Raw genomic sequence first — 16,812 nt, 5'->3', positions numbered from 1 at the left:
CAATTAGTTGAACCTCCGCGGCCGGGCTAGGGCGGTGAAGACTCGCGCTGTGGGGCGGTGCCGCTCATTGCGGCGGCAGAAAACGGTTCTCCAAAAGAAAAAAAAAGTGCAAGCAATTGGCGTGCCTCTTCTTCTTTCCCCTCTCATCATCCAGAGTTCCTTTGGCGGCAGGGCTCAGCATGAATGCTAGACCCTCCTACGAGGGGACTCTTAATGAGTCCCAGCTGTTTAAACAGCTCCCGAATGAGATTGCGGAACTCATTCGCACCGCATCGGGGACTCAGTACCTGAATGCGCTTGCGGTGGGCGCGTTGAGGCAAAGATGCACGGAAAGCTTCTTTTGCCTGTACGAACCGATCTTCGTGGACCTTGCAGCCCGTTGGCTTCTGTCGGAGTCCCAGGTCGATCAAACCGATGTTCTATCCGCATTTTCGCGCATACTTCCGCTCGCGCCATATCTGCGTTCCTTTGCAAGCCAATATGCCATGTCTCGGGCTGGACCTCTGTCGGCTTTGGCTACGTCCGATGAGCTAACGCTTTCTCAAATGAATGATGCCACCCTCCGAGCCCTATTGATTGCGATTTTCCGACTTCTTTCCTACGACACAGAGACCTTCTCGAAGGCCGTATCGCCATCACAACTCCAGACCCTGTTCCGACACGGAGACCCGTCCGTGAGTTATCTGGCGATTCGATGCTTTGCTATGTACATGAGGGCAGCCGATGCTGCGACGGAGGATATAATTAGGGCAAAGTTTGCAGACAACATTATTGAGGGGGAATGGGAAGGTATCACCATCGACTACCGCTGCCTCGGATTGTGGGAGGAACGCCGGTGGAATGTCCTGGAGAAGCAAGTCCAACTTGCAAGATCTTCCAGGTCTGCTTCGGAGAGCCTGTCACAAATCGAGGCCTTGAGAGACTACTTCACCACTCGAACCGCTGAGGTCTGTGGTGTGCTCATACCCCGCCAGCAGGGCACATCACCTCCGCCGTCCTCAATTGTGAGAACGCCTACAGCTGTGGGTAACTTGCGGAGGATCGCGGCAGCCTTAATCGCTCCTGAGCCTTTACTCCTGACCGGCTTGCCCAACTCCGGAAAGACCACATTGATTAACGATGTTGCAGCGACAATGGGTCAGTCTGAATCGATGGTTACACTACACTTGAACGAGCAGACTGATGCGAAGAGTCTTCTCGGAATGTATTCTACATCACCTGCCACGGGATCGTTCGCGTGGCAGCCTGGTGTCCTCACCAAGGCTGCAAGAGAGGGCCGCTGGATCTTGATCGAGGATCTGGACCGTGCCCCTTCTGAAGTCATCGGACTTATCCTGCCAATCATAGAAAGAGGAGAGTTGACCATCGCTAGTAGAAGGGAAAGGATCAAGTGCGCCGAAGGTTTCAAGATCATTGCGACCATGAAATCGTCTTACAACATTGCCGGCGAAGAAATTGCCCCAAGCACCAACATCCTGGGCAGCAGGCTGTGGCAGAGAGTACAAATCGATTCTCTAACCATCGACGAAGTTCGTGAGGTAATCACGCAGAAGTTCCCTCTGCTGGAGTCCCGGGTTCGGACAATCATGGATGTCTACCAAAGGCTTTGTGCTTCCTTCCATGGCAGTCTTGCAATCAAAAGCTCCCAAGGACGCACACCAGGTCTCCGTGATCTTGTCAAGCTTTGCAGCCGGATGCACAGGCGGCTGCAACGCCTTGGTGCTAAGACTGGTTACGAAGCGACGCCGGAGGGTGCCGAGGACGAGATCTTCCTGGATTTTGTCGATGTCTTCTTGAAATATATTCCCGAGAAGAATACAGCAGACACCCTTGCTTTGGTTGTTTCCGAGGCTCTACAGATTTCACCGCAACGGGCACGTTTTTGTCTGCACGAACGCACGCCGACGTATTCAGACCAGGGAAACAGCATAATCCTTGGAAGGGAAGTTTGTCGCAAGATCAAGGTTCCGGGAGGTTCGGCATCAAAGGCTGCTGCTGCTTCGTCTCGGTTTGCCTCCACAAGGGCTGCTTTAGGTCTAATGGAACAGGTCGCGGCTGCTATCCAGATGGCAGAACCTGTCCTCCTTGTTGGAGAAACTGGTATTGGTAAAACGACTGTAATTCAGCAGCTAGCTACCTTGATGCGTCAGAAGCTGACAGTTGTGAACTTGTCACAACAGAGTGAAAGCTCTGATCTTCTGGGAGGTTTCAAGCCTGTGAATATCCGGACTATGGCTGTGCCCATGCATGACGAGTTCGTGTCCTTGTTTGAGTTGACGTTTTCTGCCAAAAAGAACCAAAAGTTCCTTCAGTCGGTTGGGAAAAGTGTTGCTTCAGGAAACTGGATACGCCTAGTCAACTTGTGGCATGAAGCCGTTCGCTTGGCTGACGGCGTCTTCAAATCGAGCGGCGGTACCCCGGGTGCCGAGGAGCAACCGACGAAGAAGAGAAAACTGGATTCACCAAAGTATCAGTTCTTGCGGCAGAGATGGGAAAGGTTTTCGGCACAGTTGAATGATTTCGAGTCTCAAGTGTCACAGGGAGATGCCAAGTTCGCATTTGCTTTTGTGCAAGGTAAAATTGTTCGGGCCCTGCGGAACGGGGAGTGGGTTCTTCTTGATGAAGTTAACCTGGCATCGCCTGATACGCTCGAGAATATTGCCAGTCTTCTGCACCATGGGAGTGAAGGATCTCCATCTGTACTACTTTCTGAGGCTGGTGATGTGGAACGAGTCTTTGGACATCCTGAATTCCGCATCTTTGGCGCGATGAACCCTGCAACAGACGCAGGGAAGAAGGACCTGCCCCCTGGTCTCCGGTCTCGGTTCACTGAATTCTATGTCCAGTCGCCGGACAGTGATTTGGATGATCTCCTGGCTTTGATTCACAAATACCTTGGTGACCTGGCTATGACGGATTCCAGAGCCGTCCCCGATCTTGCTCAACTTTACATGGAGACTAAGAAGCTCAGCACCGAAAACAAACTCACTGATGGTGCTGGACAGCGCCCCCATTTCAGTATTAGAACGCTCGTCCGGGCTCTAATTTATGTTGCTGATCATGCTCACGTCTATGGGCTGCGTCGAGCAATATATGAAGGCTTTTCTATGAGCTTCCTGACTGTGCTCAGCCAAGATTCGGAGAAGTTGCTAGCACCACTTCTTGAGAGACATTTATTCAGCAATGTCAAGAATGCCAGAGGTCTTCTGAATCAGACGCCACGACCACCAACTGACGGCAATGACTATGTTCAATTCAAGCATTATTGGATGCGCCGTGGTCACCTTACCCCCGAAGAGCAGCCTCACTATATCATTACGCCTTTCATCGAAAAAAATTTGAAGAACTTGGTGAGAGCTAGCTCCACCCGGCGATTCCCTGTTTTGCTCCAAGGCCCGACCTCTGCAGGAAAGACGAGTATGATCGAATATCTTGCCAAGGTATCAGGGAACAAGTTTGTTCGTATCAATAACCATGAGCATACCGATCTTCAAGAATATCTGGGAACATATGTCTCCAGTGATGACGGGACACTTCGTTATCAAGAAGGTGTCCTTGTCGAGGCGCTCAGAAACGGATACTGGATTGTTTTGGATGAACTGAACCTGGCCCCTTCTGACGTACTTGAGGCAATGAACCGGCTTCTCGATGACAACCGCGAACTTTTCATCCCCGAGACGCAGGAAGTAGTGCACCCTCATCCCAACTTCATGCTCTTTGCGACCCAAAATCCTGCCGGCCTCTACGGTGGTCGCAAGGTTTTGTCGCGTGCCTTCCGGAACCGATTCTTGGAGTTGCACTTCGATGACATACCGGAGAGCGAGTTGGAATACATTCTGAAAGAGCGGTCTCAGATTGCCCCCTCTTTCTGCACTAGAATCGTCTCTGTGTACCGGAAGCTGTCCTTGTTACGCCAGGCAAACAGGCTATTTGAACAAAAGAATAGTTTTGCTACCCTGCGTGATCTTTTCCGATGGGCGCTGCGCCGAGCAGATGATCGGGAGCAATTGGCGATCAATGGTTTCATGCTCCTCGCGGAGCGGGTCCGAAATCCGCAAGAAAGAGCTGCTGTGAAGGGCGTAATTGAAGAAGTGATGAGGGTCAAGATCGATGAGGACGTTATTTACAGTTCCTCTGAGATGGAAAAGCGTGCCCCCCATCTTGCTCAGTTGGCCCCTGGCGTTGTGTGGACGAAGGCAATGAGGAGGCTTTTCGTACTCGTTGCCACTGCGATTGAGAACAATGAGCCCACTCTGCTTGTTGGTGAAACTGGATGCGGAAAGACCCAGCTTTGCCAGGCAGTTGCAGAGATTTACAAGAAAGAACTATTGATTGTCAATGCCCACGTTAATCTTGAGACGGGAGACCTAATAGGAGCTCAACGACCCGTAAGAAACAGGGCAGCAATTGAGAGCCAATTGCTCAGTGATTTGCAAAGCCTTTTCCCGGAGAACGCGCATTCAGGCTCTCTCGAGGAACTGAAGCAAGCCTTCGGTGCTTTGAACGCAGACCAACTGCAATCCTCTGATGCCGAATTGGTCTCGCGCATTGAGAGAAACATGGCTCGTTCGAATGCTCTATTCGAGTGGTCCGATGGAAGTTTGATAACTGCAATGAAGACTGGCCAATTCTTCCTGCTAGATGAAATCTCTCTGGCAGACGATTCTGTCTTGGAAAGGTTGAACAGTGTTCTCGAGCCCCATCGTTCGATATTGCTTGCAGAAAAGGGCCCGGTAGATTCTATGGTTGTTGCCGACGAAGGGTTCCAGTTTCTATCTACGATGAATCCTGGTGGTGACTATGGAAAGCGCGAACTCTCGGCAGCTCTTCGGAATCGAATGACCGAGATCTGGGCGCCCCAACTGTCTGAAGACGAGGACATTCTACCGATTCTACAGAAGAAGCTGGACTTGGGCACAGAGCAATTACCCAAGGGGATGCTACAGTTCGCAAAATGGTTCAAGGGAGTGTTCCAAAACTCCTCCACTTCATCCCTCTCACTGCGTGACCTTCTTGCTTGGGTTGACTTTGTCAATAAGTGCCAAAGCTCGGACACACTCTTTTCCATCGTCCAAGGTGCAGCTATGGTTTTTATAGACACTTTGGGTGCGAACCCTGCAGCTATGCTTGCAACAGCGTTGCACAACCTCGATGGCAACCGTCAATTATGTCTTGACAAACTACGCGAGATCTTTGATGTCGATGCATCGGCGATCTATCGACAGAGATCAAGCGTCGATATTGAAGGCTCATCTCTGCGTGTTGGGCCATTCTGCCTGCCAATGAACAGTGACTCAATGCCTGATCCCGAATTCATCATGGACGCACCCACTACGATCGCTAATTCTGTGCGCATCGCTAGAGGCTTACAGCTGCCCAAGCCTATCCTGCTTGAGGGTAGTCCAGGTGTTGGAAAAACAACGCTCGTCACAGCGCTTGCGAGAGCCCTTGGAAAGCCGCTTACACGTATCAACCTTTCAGAGCAGACGGATCTCACTGATCTTTTCGGTTCAGACGTCCCTGTCGAAGGTGGTGACGTCGGACAATTTGCCTGGCGAGATGCGCCATTTCTACAGGCAATGCAGCGCGGTGACTGGGTCCTGTTGGATGAGATGAACTTGGCTTCGCAGTCGGTCCTTGAGGGTCTTAATGCTTGCTTGGATCACCGTCAAATGGTATATGTTGCCGAGCTTGACCAAACTTTCAAGAGACATCCCAACTTTGTTCTCTTCGCCGCGCAAAACCCTCATCATCAAGGTGGCGGTAGAAAGGGTCTTCCTGCTTCTTTTGTCAACCGATTTACCGTGGTCTATGCCGACAGCTTCACAGATACTGATTTGAAGAGGATTTGCGCCAAGCTTTTCCCGGGTAGTCCTGCTCATCAAACCGAAGGACTAGTTGAGTTCGTGTCTCTCCTCAACAAAGCTATTCAGGAGCGACGGTTAGGCGCTATCGGCGGTCCTTGGGAGGTCAACCTGCGAGACATTCAAAGATGGCTCCAGTTGGCAGACCGTGGCAGCTTGCAGATACCTACCCAGAGTTTCCTGGAAGTTATCATCTCTCAGCGGTTCAGGAGCGAGGAAGATCGGCAGTTGGTCTCCAAGTTGTACAAGACGGTTTTCAGTGACGCTTCGACGCATGCCAAGAGCTACTACCACAACCTGACAACGGAATACATACAAGTCGGACTCGGGATCATGCAGCGAGACTTGCTGTTGCAGGAGACAGCCAGCCCCCAAATGAGGATACTTCCAGGAGACCTCCCCGTCCTAGAGTCACTCATGTTGTGCATAGAGCAGTCTTGGCCTAGTATCCTGGTGGGCTCATCTGGCTGTGGCAAGACGACCCTCATTAGGAAGCTTGCTGCCCTGAATGGTGCTAGTCTAGTCGAGCTAGCATTGAGCGCGGATACTGATACGATGGACTTGGTTGGTGGATTTGAGCAGATCGACTACAGGAGAGAAATTTCATCCCTTGTGCAACAAATAGCGGTCTTCCTCAGACGCCATGTTATCTCTGCCTATGCAGGCAGTGATCTGGCTGCTGCAGCTCCCGCTTTCCTGGCACTTTACGAGCAACTACAAAGTCCAGATGTCCAGTTAGATGCTGTATGCTCGTCACTGCAGACTCTCTGCCAATCATGGCCCCATGATGCACTGGAGAAGCTTTTCAACCATGCTCAGCATTTGCTGACAGTCACTAAGCAGTCTGATAGCATGAAGGTGGGATTTGAGTGGACCGAGGGAGTATTAACACAAGCCGTTCAACATGGACAGTGGGTTGTTCTCGACAACGCCAATCTCTGCAACCCATCGGTTCTGGATAGGCTGAACTCACTTACGGAACCAAACGGAGCTCTCATCCTGAATGAGCAACGCACTGAGGATGGAAATGCCCGCATAATCAGGCCTCACCCTAATTTCAGACTGTTCCTGACGATGGACCCTCGCCATGGTGAGCTGTCTCGAGCCATGCGGAACCGATGTGTTGAGATATGCTTCTTGTCTCAGGATAGCAACGATATTATCGCCACGTCGATGCCTGCATACACCCACCAATCTTCTCTGTATCGCCTTCGGTCGGTCTGGGAAATGGATTTGTCCTTGCCTAGCGAGGGCAATACCGACAACCTCCATGAAGTGTGCCTCGACCATCTTTCATTCTCAGACCTGTCATATCTTCAGCGGGCACTCAAGCTCACGCCGCAATATGGCTCAGACATCGCGAGAGAGCCCTTCTCTTTGGCCTTAGATCGCTATGTTTCTGCTATACATGATAACTCGTCAAGCAAACCTTTCGAGAGCACCAAGAAGGAAGTCATGCTTGGCCGTACTTCTTTTGCTATTCAAGGAAGGTTGCAGCCTCTTCACCCTCTGGTAAATGAACCGTTGGCTTCCATCCTGCACCAAGATGTGCCTTTGGTGTGGCTCATGATTCTAGCCTACCTGCAAGAATACAAGCTTGACCTACATCGCCTTCGACAAGACTTGCTGCAAGCCGACGAATCAGGAAAACAGCTCAAGCCAAGTCAAATGAGTCGCCTCCAGCGGTCATTAGCTTCTGGAAGGATACCCTCTTTGATGAAAGATACAACGCAGCCGGTTGGCCCGTTTCTATCTGACTGCGGCCAAGCCATGTACGATTTCATACAGAACCTTGACCATGACGTTCTTCAGGCCCCCGAAATGGTGCGAGCTCTCCGAGCTATCATCGACTTCATCAAAGATGTACTCGCAATGACAGCTGCCCATGACCTGGACCAGGGTGAATTCCAAATTTATCTACAGATTGGCAAGGAATTGTGCGCTTCGCTGGTAGACACGTGGGCGCCATTGAAGCAGCTTGCTTTCGCGTTCTCCCAAGCCCTTGATCGGTTCCAAGAGAATTGGGCGTTGACCACAGGCCTAAGTATGCAACGGCTTTGGGAGTCATGGAGACCAGTAACCCCTTCGACGCAAAGCCAACTGACGTCGCTGCTCGAATTGGAGAGCGTTGCCTCTGAATTTACCCAGGTTGCGACGAAAACTCACCTGGACTTAGCTCAGTTGAGCCAAGTGCGCAACTCTCTCATTGCCGGCCAGGAAGCTATTCTCCGGAACGGTTCTGATGAAGGATATCCCACACAAGTATGTTCTTCCACTTTTGCTGTTTCATTTGCACTTGAAACTGATGGATACCAGGTCCTCCGGCAAACGGTCGCCGAATTGGCAGCTTGCGTTCAAGACGCCGATCCAACACTGCGCCCCTATTTCTCGACTAGCTTTGAGACTTTGTGCCAGTACAACGATATCGCTTCGCTATGCAAGGGTCAAGCTGGTGATGACCAGGTTGTGCGAGCTATCCTGCCTTTACTTGCCAGCCGTGCTGCACGGCCCTTGGATGGTTCGAGTTTCCAGAGTCCCATACCTAGCCTCCTTCACAAGATTTCCTTGTTCTCAGGATCCGAAAATCCCTCTGTGTTCGGATCGGCCATTAGCGGCACAATCTCACTATCGCTGCTGGAGAGATTGGCTTTCGTTGGCTCTACGAGCTTGGGCCAGATGAATGCATTGGAGGTAGAGAAGAAGACTCTTTCTCAGGCGTTGACTCTGACAACCCGAGAGATTGGTTTGGACCAGTTCAAGGTTCTGCGGCAGGTCCTGGCAAGGCTCACACTGGAGCTTGTCTTCGTGCACAGAGAGTTCCTTGAGCCTCAGTCTTTGGAGGCGTTGACTAGCATTCTTCGCGCAGTCGAAGAGACTGGTCGATATGCTGGCCCGGCAGTGCAAGAACTTCGGGCGGCAGCGAACCTGCCTAAAGAACACTATTTTAGGCGATTCGTGAAAGAGGACCTTCCCAGGCTGGTTGCCTCGCTAGCAGCCGATGCACAAGCTGGCGAAGCTCCGGTAGAAAGCGCTGGAGCCGCAATCGTTCAACTGGCTGTCATCTTCCTGCGCCTCTTTGTCCCAGATAAGCCTTTTGATCCTTCATTGGGCTTGGTTGTGCAGAGGAAGCGACACACGCAACGCTCGTCGGAGCTTACGGCAAAGGCTGAAGCTATCACTTCCTTCGAGGTTGGCTTCTCTGGCCAGACTTCGAACATACGGTTTGAACTTTTGCAAAAGGAATTGCACGATCTTGGTTCGGCACCGCCTCCATCTTCTGTCAGCAGACCTCCGATCTCCGAGATTAATCTGCTCCATGGGGAGTTTTCAAGCCTGGTAAAGTCGGTGCTTGAAAGGCACCCCGAGCAAATCGTTTCGGCCAGTGAAAACCAGGGTGAAAAGCAGAGGATGCTTGGTTTGCTGCGTGATAATGTTCGCCAGCTCAGCCACCGCCTCAGTACAAACTACCGCTCCTACGATGACATTACGACACCTGTTGTCCGGTTCCTTCAGATTCTGGACATGGGTCTCTACCTCTCTTCGACTCGATCTGGCGAATCAAGTGACCTTCAGATACTGAATGCTGTTAAGGAGACTACGCCATTCCTCGGAGGAATGATCCATCCTAATTCAGAGCTTAGGTCGGCAGCCAGCTCGACCGTCAACACGGATCTATGGTTCCATGAACTTTCCTCGTTGAGATTGGCTGAGAATGCGGACCAGGGAGTTATTCGGACCCAGGCTGGGCGTGATACTCTACGCCGCCTTTTTGAGCAGTTCCACGCCCTATGGAAAACCAAGCTGCGCGAAGATCAAGAAGATGAGGCAAGCAAGTCCGAGTTCTACCACTACAAGGGCTCCTGGGAAGATAGCGAGGAGGTCGATGAAAATGAACTACGTCAGCTGTTCCCCACCTATGATCAAGATGCAGAGGAGGAAGAAGGCCAAGGGCCGGCTCGCTACGATCCGAAGGCTATCTCGATTAGGCTTGCATCATTGCATGCCAAATTGTTCCAGTCGGAAGATCGTGAGGAAGCTTTGTCAACTTACGTCAAGCAAGCTTCCCTATTACTGGGATCTAAGTGGTCAGAGGACACTCTCAGCGTACCGAATGTGGACCCTAAGGATCAGCTCTCAGGTGTCCTCTTGCTTCTGGAAGACTCTATCAACACAGGTCAGAATCAGCCGGCAGCCAAATATAACTTCTATGTGGATGCGAACATAGCCGAAGCAAAGAAGCTGGTGACCTTGACTTTGTCAACGAAGGCTCGTTTCACTCAGATTCAGAAGGCCTGGCCCGACCATGCTGTGTTGGAGGACGTCATCCAGTGTTGCAGAGAGATTCTCCAATTCAAGCACACTGAGCCTGTCGCCAAGTTCATTACCAAGGTCGAAAAGCTTCATGCACTTGTTCATGAATGGCAGCTCGTAGCGAGCAGAGAATATTCGGCTGCGTCTGTGTATGAGGAGATCACCGCATTGATCATCGGCTGGCGACGACTTGAGCTATCCACGTGGGCGAAGCTTCTGGACATCGAGAACGAAAAATGCATCCAGGATGTAGGCTCATGGTGGTTCATTGCCTATGAGGCTATCATTCGGGCCCCCATGCAAATTGCAGAGTCCGGCCAGATGGAGATGAGCGAACACGTGCAAGAGATTACTGCTACGTTGGAGCAGTTCTTTAACTCGACGACCCTGGGACAGTACAGTGAGCGTCTTCAACTTGTCCAGAATTTCCAGTCTCTGCTTTTGCTCTATGTCAAGGATATGCCGGCTTTGAAACAGCTTATCTCTGCTTTGGACAACTTCATTGTGCGCTACAAGCAATTCGAACCTATTGTGCACAAGCAGCTGGTGGAGAAGCGGGCAGCCCTCGAGAAGGATATCAAGGAGCAGATTCAGTTGGCTAGCTGGAAAGATACCAATATTGTCGCACTCAAAGAAAGCGCACGCCGCTCACACACCAAGTTGTTCAAGCTGGTCCGCAAATACCGTGAAGCCCTGGGGCAATCGGCGCAACCCATCGTGGAACAGGACATGCCGGATAATAATGATGACAGCGGAGTTACCCAAAATGATGTTGTCATAGCCTCACGCGTGTTCCCCGAAGCACTCGCAATGTGCCAGAAGGAAGGAGTCTGGACCGATAGACCCCCGCGATTCAAGAACCCCGATGCGACTGCTAGCAGCATGATGCAACTTTATACCTCGATTCCCGCCGAGTTTGACGTCGCAGAAGACCTGGACGGCTTTGTCAAGTATGTCATCGAGAGTATCCAGGAGTTCAAGTCGCGGACGCCGAAGACTCTCACTGAGGAGAATACAGAGGATGTCCAGCATCTCAAGGTCCAGAAGCGCCGTTTCTACGCGGATACCTTGCGGCGACTCATGGATATGGGAGTGAAGCGTAGCGCGAGTACCAGTTTGATCGAAACCCAAGCATCTATTGCACAGGTCCTTGCCTCCAGTCCAGCCTTGGAAGCTGACTCTGTGCTATCGCAGCTGGCTAAGAGTTCCGACTTGTACTACCATAGGTTCTTGGACTTGCTTCCTCGCGTTCGTGTGGCGGCACACAACTATGCGGAAGATCTCAGCAATGTTGAAGTTTCCAGGAGTTCGGGGTCTATCGAACACTTGTTGTTCCTCGCCCGGAAGCAGAGAGCGTCGATCTCACCAGCGCTTACCGATCTGACAGCGTTACAGTCGACACTTCTGAAGGTTTCGAATCTCTGGAATTCTGGTTGCTCTTCTATTTCCAAGGATCACCCACAGTTCCCGATTGAGAGAGTCGAGGTAACAAGGGCAGTGGCATGGCTGACGCCTGTACTTGGACTTGCCGCCACTGTTATTGGTCTGCACGCCAAGTTCTCTGGCATCGGTTCGAGAAGTATCTTAGATGGCCTGCAGACTTGGAAGGGCACATTCGATCGGTTGAAGACTTCTCTGGGTAATCTTCCTCAGCTGCCACACGGTGTCTCCTCGCAGTTGTACAGGGACACTGTCCAGGAGGCTTCTGCATCCCTTGAGCAATTGAGCAGCAACCTTACAAGATGGGCTGAAGAACGTCCTGACCTGACCTTTGTGCTTGGCCAAATAGTCCCTTGGGTGAAGGTCAACGTGATGTCTCCAGACTGTGAACTTGATGAGACCACCGTATCCCTTGAGAAATTCGATGCGGGTCTCGTTGCAGCTGTTGACAGAATCCTTGTCAGCCTCCAGAAATTGAAGGAGATTCCTTCCTCGCTTGCCAATCCTGGTTCTCTGGCGCGGAGTGACGAGTTCTTCGTCAAATCCTTGAAGGCCCTTCATATCTCTGGCATCAAATCCTCGCTTGAATCTGTTCTTGATCAATTGCAGCACATCCAGGCTGGCTCAGGTTCTGGCATTCCATTTGCGGTCGCACTTGTGACGAGCTTGCTGCCTATCATGCACAAGTACTTCCATATCAGCAAAGATGTTGTGGATCGCTACTTGGTTGTACACCGAGAGACCTGCAAAATGTCCTACATTCTCACCAAGTGCTTCACTCAAATCGCTTCCGAAGGCTTCTGTAGTCCCGCAGAAGCATCTACGGAGGAGAGCAAATCCGGCAAGCTCGAGAGCGGCACTGGTCTGGGAGAGGGTGAGGGTGCTGAAGACATCAGCAAAGATGTTGGAGATGACGAGGATCTGTCGGAGCTTGCTCAGGAGCAAAAGGGCGAGTCCACCGAGGACCTCGAAAACTCAGAAGACGCAGTGAACATGGACAATGAGGAAATGCAGGGCGAAGAAGGCGAGCGGAAAGAAGGCGACGAGGAAGACAATGAAAGCGGCGACGAAGAGGAAGATGGCGACATTGACGAGGAAGTCGGCAGTGTTGATGATCTCGATGCTACGGCAGTTGATGAAAAGATGTGGGACGGTGAGCACGACGACAAGCAGAAGGAGACTGAGACCAATGAAGGCAAGGGTCAGGCCGAGTCTGACGAACAGACGGCGGCCGAGGAGAAGAAACAGGAGAAGGAGAAGGAGAAGGCCCAGGAAGGCGAGCAGGGTGAGGTGGACGAGAACGAGGAGGAAGAAGAAGATGAGGAAGGTGAAGATAAGCCTGATGATGAAGGCGAAGCCGTTGGACGTGAGGATATGGATGTGACCGATCCTCAGGCAAAGGAAGAAGAGGCCCTGGACCTTCCGGACGAGATGCAACTTGACGGCGAAGAAAAGGGTGAAGAAGAAAATGAGAGTGACGATGGCCTTGACGGCATGGATGACGATCTTCCCCCTCTTGAGGAGAACAATGAGCAGCAAATGGACGGCAAGGATGTTGGCGAGGATGAGGCCATGGAGGAAGGAGAAGGCGCCGAGGAACAAGAGCCCGAGCAGACGGAGGAGGGCATGCCCGACGAGGAGGCCGCCGAGACCAATGAAGGCGAGGGCAATGACGAGGCGGAAGAAGCCGGCGAGGAGGCTGAAGAGGAGAAAGAGGATTTCCTGGCTCAGCGCGACGAGAACGAGATGGCTGGAGAGGAAGTGGCTCCTAGTGAAGCGGTCAATGGTGGCCTTGGGGCTGATCAAGATCAGAACCAAGAGAAGGGCGCGTCTGGTAACGCACAGCAGGAGAACGGCTCAACTGATCCTTCCGATCAGAAGGAGCAGCAGACCGGTGCAGCCCAAGAGGGTGACGAGAACCAAAGGCACCAAGAAGAGGGTGGTGCGAATGATGCAAACCCAGACGACCCTCAACTGCAGGCTTTCAAAAAACTGGGTGACGTTCTCGAACAATGGCACCGCCGCCAGAAGGAGATCATGGAGTCCTCAAAACAAGAAGAGGGCGAGACTGAGGAGCCCATGCCCCAGGACGCAGACATGGCCGACGCTGACTTCGAACATCTCCGCGATCAAGACGACGTGGCAGACACCCAAGCTCTGGGTCAAGCCAGTGAAGAACAGGCGAAGGCTCTGGACCAGAACAAGGGAGTCGAGTCGGACGTCAAACCCGAAGGCAACGACGTGCTGCCGGATGTCACAGACGACGACCAACAGCAGCTCCCAGACAACAAGCTCGAAGATGAGATGCAGCTGGACCAGGGTCTTCCCTCCGAGTCACAGATGGCCGGTGCCATGATTCCTGGCAACACCCACACGCAGGAACGGACCACCGACGCTACCGGCCAACAAGAACTAAACGAGGAGCTCGATGAAGTCGACGCACATCTCGCTGCCATCCACCTCTCTTCCAACCTCCCTCCCTTGACCCCCCGCGACGAGGCCCAACGTCTCTGGTCCTACTACGAATCAGCCACCACCGATCTCTCCCTCTCCCTGACCGAACAACTCCGCCTTATCCTCGCCCCTACTCTGGCCACCAAACTCCGCGGCGACTTCCGCACCGGAAAGCGTCTCAACATCAAGCGCATCATCCCCTACATCGCCTCCCAATACAAGCGCGACAAGATCTGGATGCGCCGCTCCATCCCCTCGAAGCGCAACTACCAAATTATGCTCGCCGTCGACGACAGCAAGTCCATGCTCGAAAGCGGCAGCGGCCAACTCGCCTTCGAAACCCTCGCCCTAGTAGCCAAGAGTCTCAGCATGCTCGAAGCCGGCGATCTCTGCGTCCTCGGCTTCGGCAACGAAGACCACGTCCGCGTCGCCCACGAGTTCGGCAAGCCCTTCTCCTCCGAGGCCGGCACCCAAGTCTTCCAGCACTTCAGCTACCAGCAGACCGGCACAAACGTGCGCAAGCTCATCGCCGACTCCATCGCCCTCTTCCGCGAGGCCCGCTGGAAGCAGTCCCCCGGTAGTGGAAACGCGGACCTCTGGCAGCTGGAGCTGATTATCTCCGATGGTATCTGTGAAGACCATGAGACTATCCAGCGTCTGGTGCGCCAGGCGCAGGAGGAGCGCATTATGATTGTGTTTATCATTGTGGATGCTGTTAAGGGTAGCTCGATTCTGGATCTGAGTCAGGCGAGCTTTGAGGATGATGGTAGTGGAGAGATGAAGTTGAGGATGAAGAGATATCTAGAGGGTTTCCCGTTCCCTTATTACCTTGTTGTTAGGGATGTCAGGGAGTTACCGGCTGTTTTGGCCACGGCGTTGAAGCAATGGTTTGCTGAGGTGGTGGATGTGTCGTCTTAATTTATTGATTTCTGGTTCGTTTGTTTAGATAAAAAGTTAGCATGTTATAAGTAGTTCTTGTTAAGGTTTAGATGTATATACAGCCTTTAGTGTATCTAGAATATTTCATTTATTGCATATATTTCTTTATCTTCCCGGTTGTGATTGGTAGTTCCACCATCTCATGGGATTATTTGACTTTATCAACTACTATTCTAGTACCCAAAGCAGTACTACCATCAACAAACTCCACATTAACATTTCAAACAACAATCATAAACTCCATCCATGCAACCCCCACCCCACCAATAACTACACTACACTACATAACACTATACACACATCCAATACCCTATGAAAGTAATCACCACCCATACTTCGCCCCCGCCTCCCTCTTATTCCTCCTCCCAGCAGCAAAGCTCTCCTCCAGCGCCTCACGCTGCGTACTCGCCGCATTAACCAACTGCTGCAGCGTATGCTTACCCGGCGCAATCGCCCTAACAGGGTTATGTTGCTGCGCCGCCAGCTCCGTGTGCGCCAGCTCCTGGTTCGTGACGTACTCTTGGTCGGTGTTGAAGTGCAAGACGCGGGAACTGGCCGCCACGGATTCGGGTGCGTTGCGGCCGAAGAGTTGGCGTCGTTGGGCTTTCGAGAGGTTGAGGTCGTCGGCGATGGTGCTGAGTGTGTTGTCGGATGTAGTGGTTTGATATGTGGGTTGCTGTGCTGTGGTGGTATCTTCAGGCGCGGGGGAGGGTCCGGCGGGAGCGGAGTCGAGGGGGGTGTAGACTAGGGGTTCGTAGGTTGTTGCTGATGGTGCTGTTGATGTGGTGGTGGGTGTAGAGTTGTTGTCGTCGGCGGAGAGGGAGAAGAGGCTGATTTTGGGTTTTGGTGGTGGTGGTGCAGCAGCAGCAGCAGCAGCCGCAGGCGTAGGTGTAGATGTAGACGAAGCTGCCGTCGGCCCATCCTCCTTCCTCCGTACAGCCGCAGCAGCAGGCATGAGATCCGAAACAGCCTTCCTCTTCTTCTGCTGCGACGCCCTCCCCACAGACAACGGCTTGAACATCATCGGGTTACCCTTCAACTTGACCTCCTCTGGCTTCTTCATCTGCGGTACAACCTGCTCTCCTCCCACATTATTGTCCTCATTCCCGAAATCCAATTCCTGATCCCTCATACTTCCCGCCTTGGGTATCGTCTCATCTTCATCATTATTATTACCATTACCTAGGTTTCCAAACGCCCGCTCATTCCGCATCTCCGCGTCCGCCTCGCGATCGAACCCCGGCGCTGCGCCCGTCTTTAGACTGAATATCTTGCGCGCGGGCGCCTTTTTCTCTGTCGCGCTGTTGCTGGCGGTAGTAGTTGTGGTTTTCTTCGGCGCAGGTAGGAATGAATTGAAGCCGGAGAATGCACCGCCGCTGCCGCCTAGTTTGGGTTTCTTGCGCGGGCCATTGTCTTCGTCGACGTTGTGTTCGGGTTTGATGTCTGGTAATGCGACGCGGATTTTGCGGGGGTTGGTGCGGTCGACGAGTTTGTTGTTGTTGTTGTTGTTGTTGCTGTTGCTGGTGGTTGTGGTGGTGGTTGCGGTACTGGTGATGGGTTTCTTCGAGGCTTGTGGGGGTTGAGGGACGGTGGTTTCGGGCTCTGAGTCCGAGGCTTCGGAGTCGGAGTAGGCGACGAGGGCCATAGTGGGTAGGTAGATTTTGCGTCTGGTGGTGATGTGTGGTTGGGAGATTGGGAGGGAAGAAGGTGGATGGGTTGTGAGGCTTGGAGCTGCGGCGAAGTGATATTCTCGGGTTGGGCGAGATTGCGGATGAGTTATGTTTGGGATTAGTAAGCTATGCAG

General features: G+C 52.4%; 2 protein-coding genes across 2 annotated transcripts; one reads left to right on the top strand and one right to left on the bottom strand.

Moving 5' to 3' along the window:
• Positions 1–179: 179 nt before the first annotated feature.
• On the top strand, positions 180–15,053 carry BO83DRAFT_446265 (AAA family ATPase midasin; the record flags this gene model as incomplete). The annotated part of the gene is made up of 2 exons (XM_025536595.1): positions 180–8,126; positions 8,181–15,053. The coding sequence occupies 2 exons, from the start codon at positions 180–182 to the stop codon at positions 14,985–14,987; spliced, it is 14,754 nt and encodes a 4,917-aa protein (XP_025387506.1). The 3' UTR covers positions 14,988–15,053.
• Positions 15,054–15,214: 161 nt separating this feature from the next.
• BO83DRAFT_378894 (PRCC domain-containing protein) lies at positions 15,215–16,726 on the bottom strand. Its single transcript, XM_025531374.1, has one exon. The coding sequence runs from the start codon at positions 16,651–16,653 to the stop codon at positions 15,331–15,333; it is 1,323 nt and encodes a 440-aa protein (XP_025387505.1). The 5' UTR covers positions 16,654–16,726; the 3' UTR covers positions 15,215–15,330.
• Positions 16,727–16,812: the final 86 nt, after the last annotated feature.

This window comes from Aspergillus eucalypticola, assembly GCF_003184535.1.
Source record: "Aspergillus eucalypticola CBS 122712 chromosome Unknown BO83scaffold_14, whole genome shotgun sequence".
Classification (NCBI taxonomy): domain Eukaryota; kingdom Fungi; phylum Ascomycota; class Eurotiomycetes; order Eurotiales; family Aspergillaceae; genus Aspergillus; species Aspergillus eucalypticola.
This window is presented reverse-complemented; position numbering and strand designations above follow the sequence as displayed.

Coding starts and splice junctions, on each gene's coding strand:
- BO83DRAFT_378894 (XM_025531374.1), bottom strand. CDS start 16,653: ATGGCCCTCGTCGCCTACTCCGACTCCGAAGCCTCGGACTCAGAGCCC.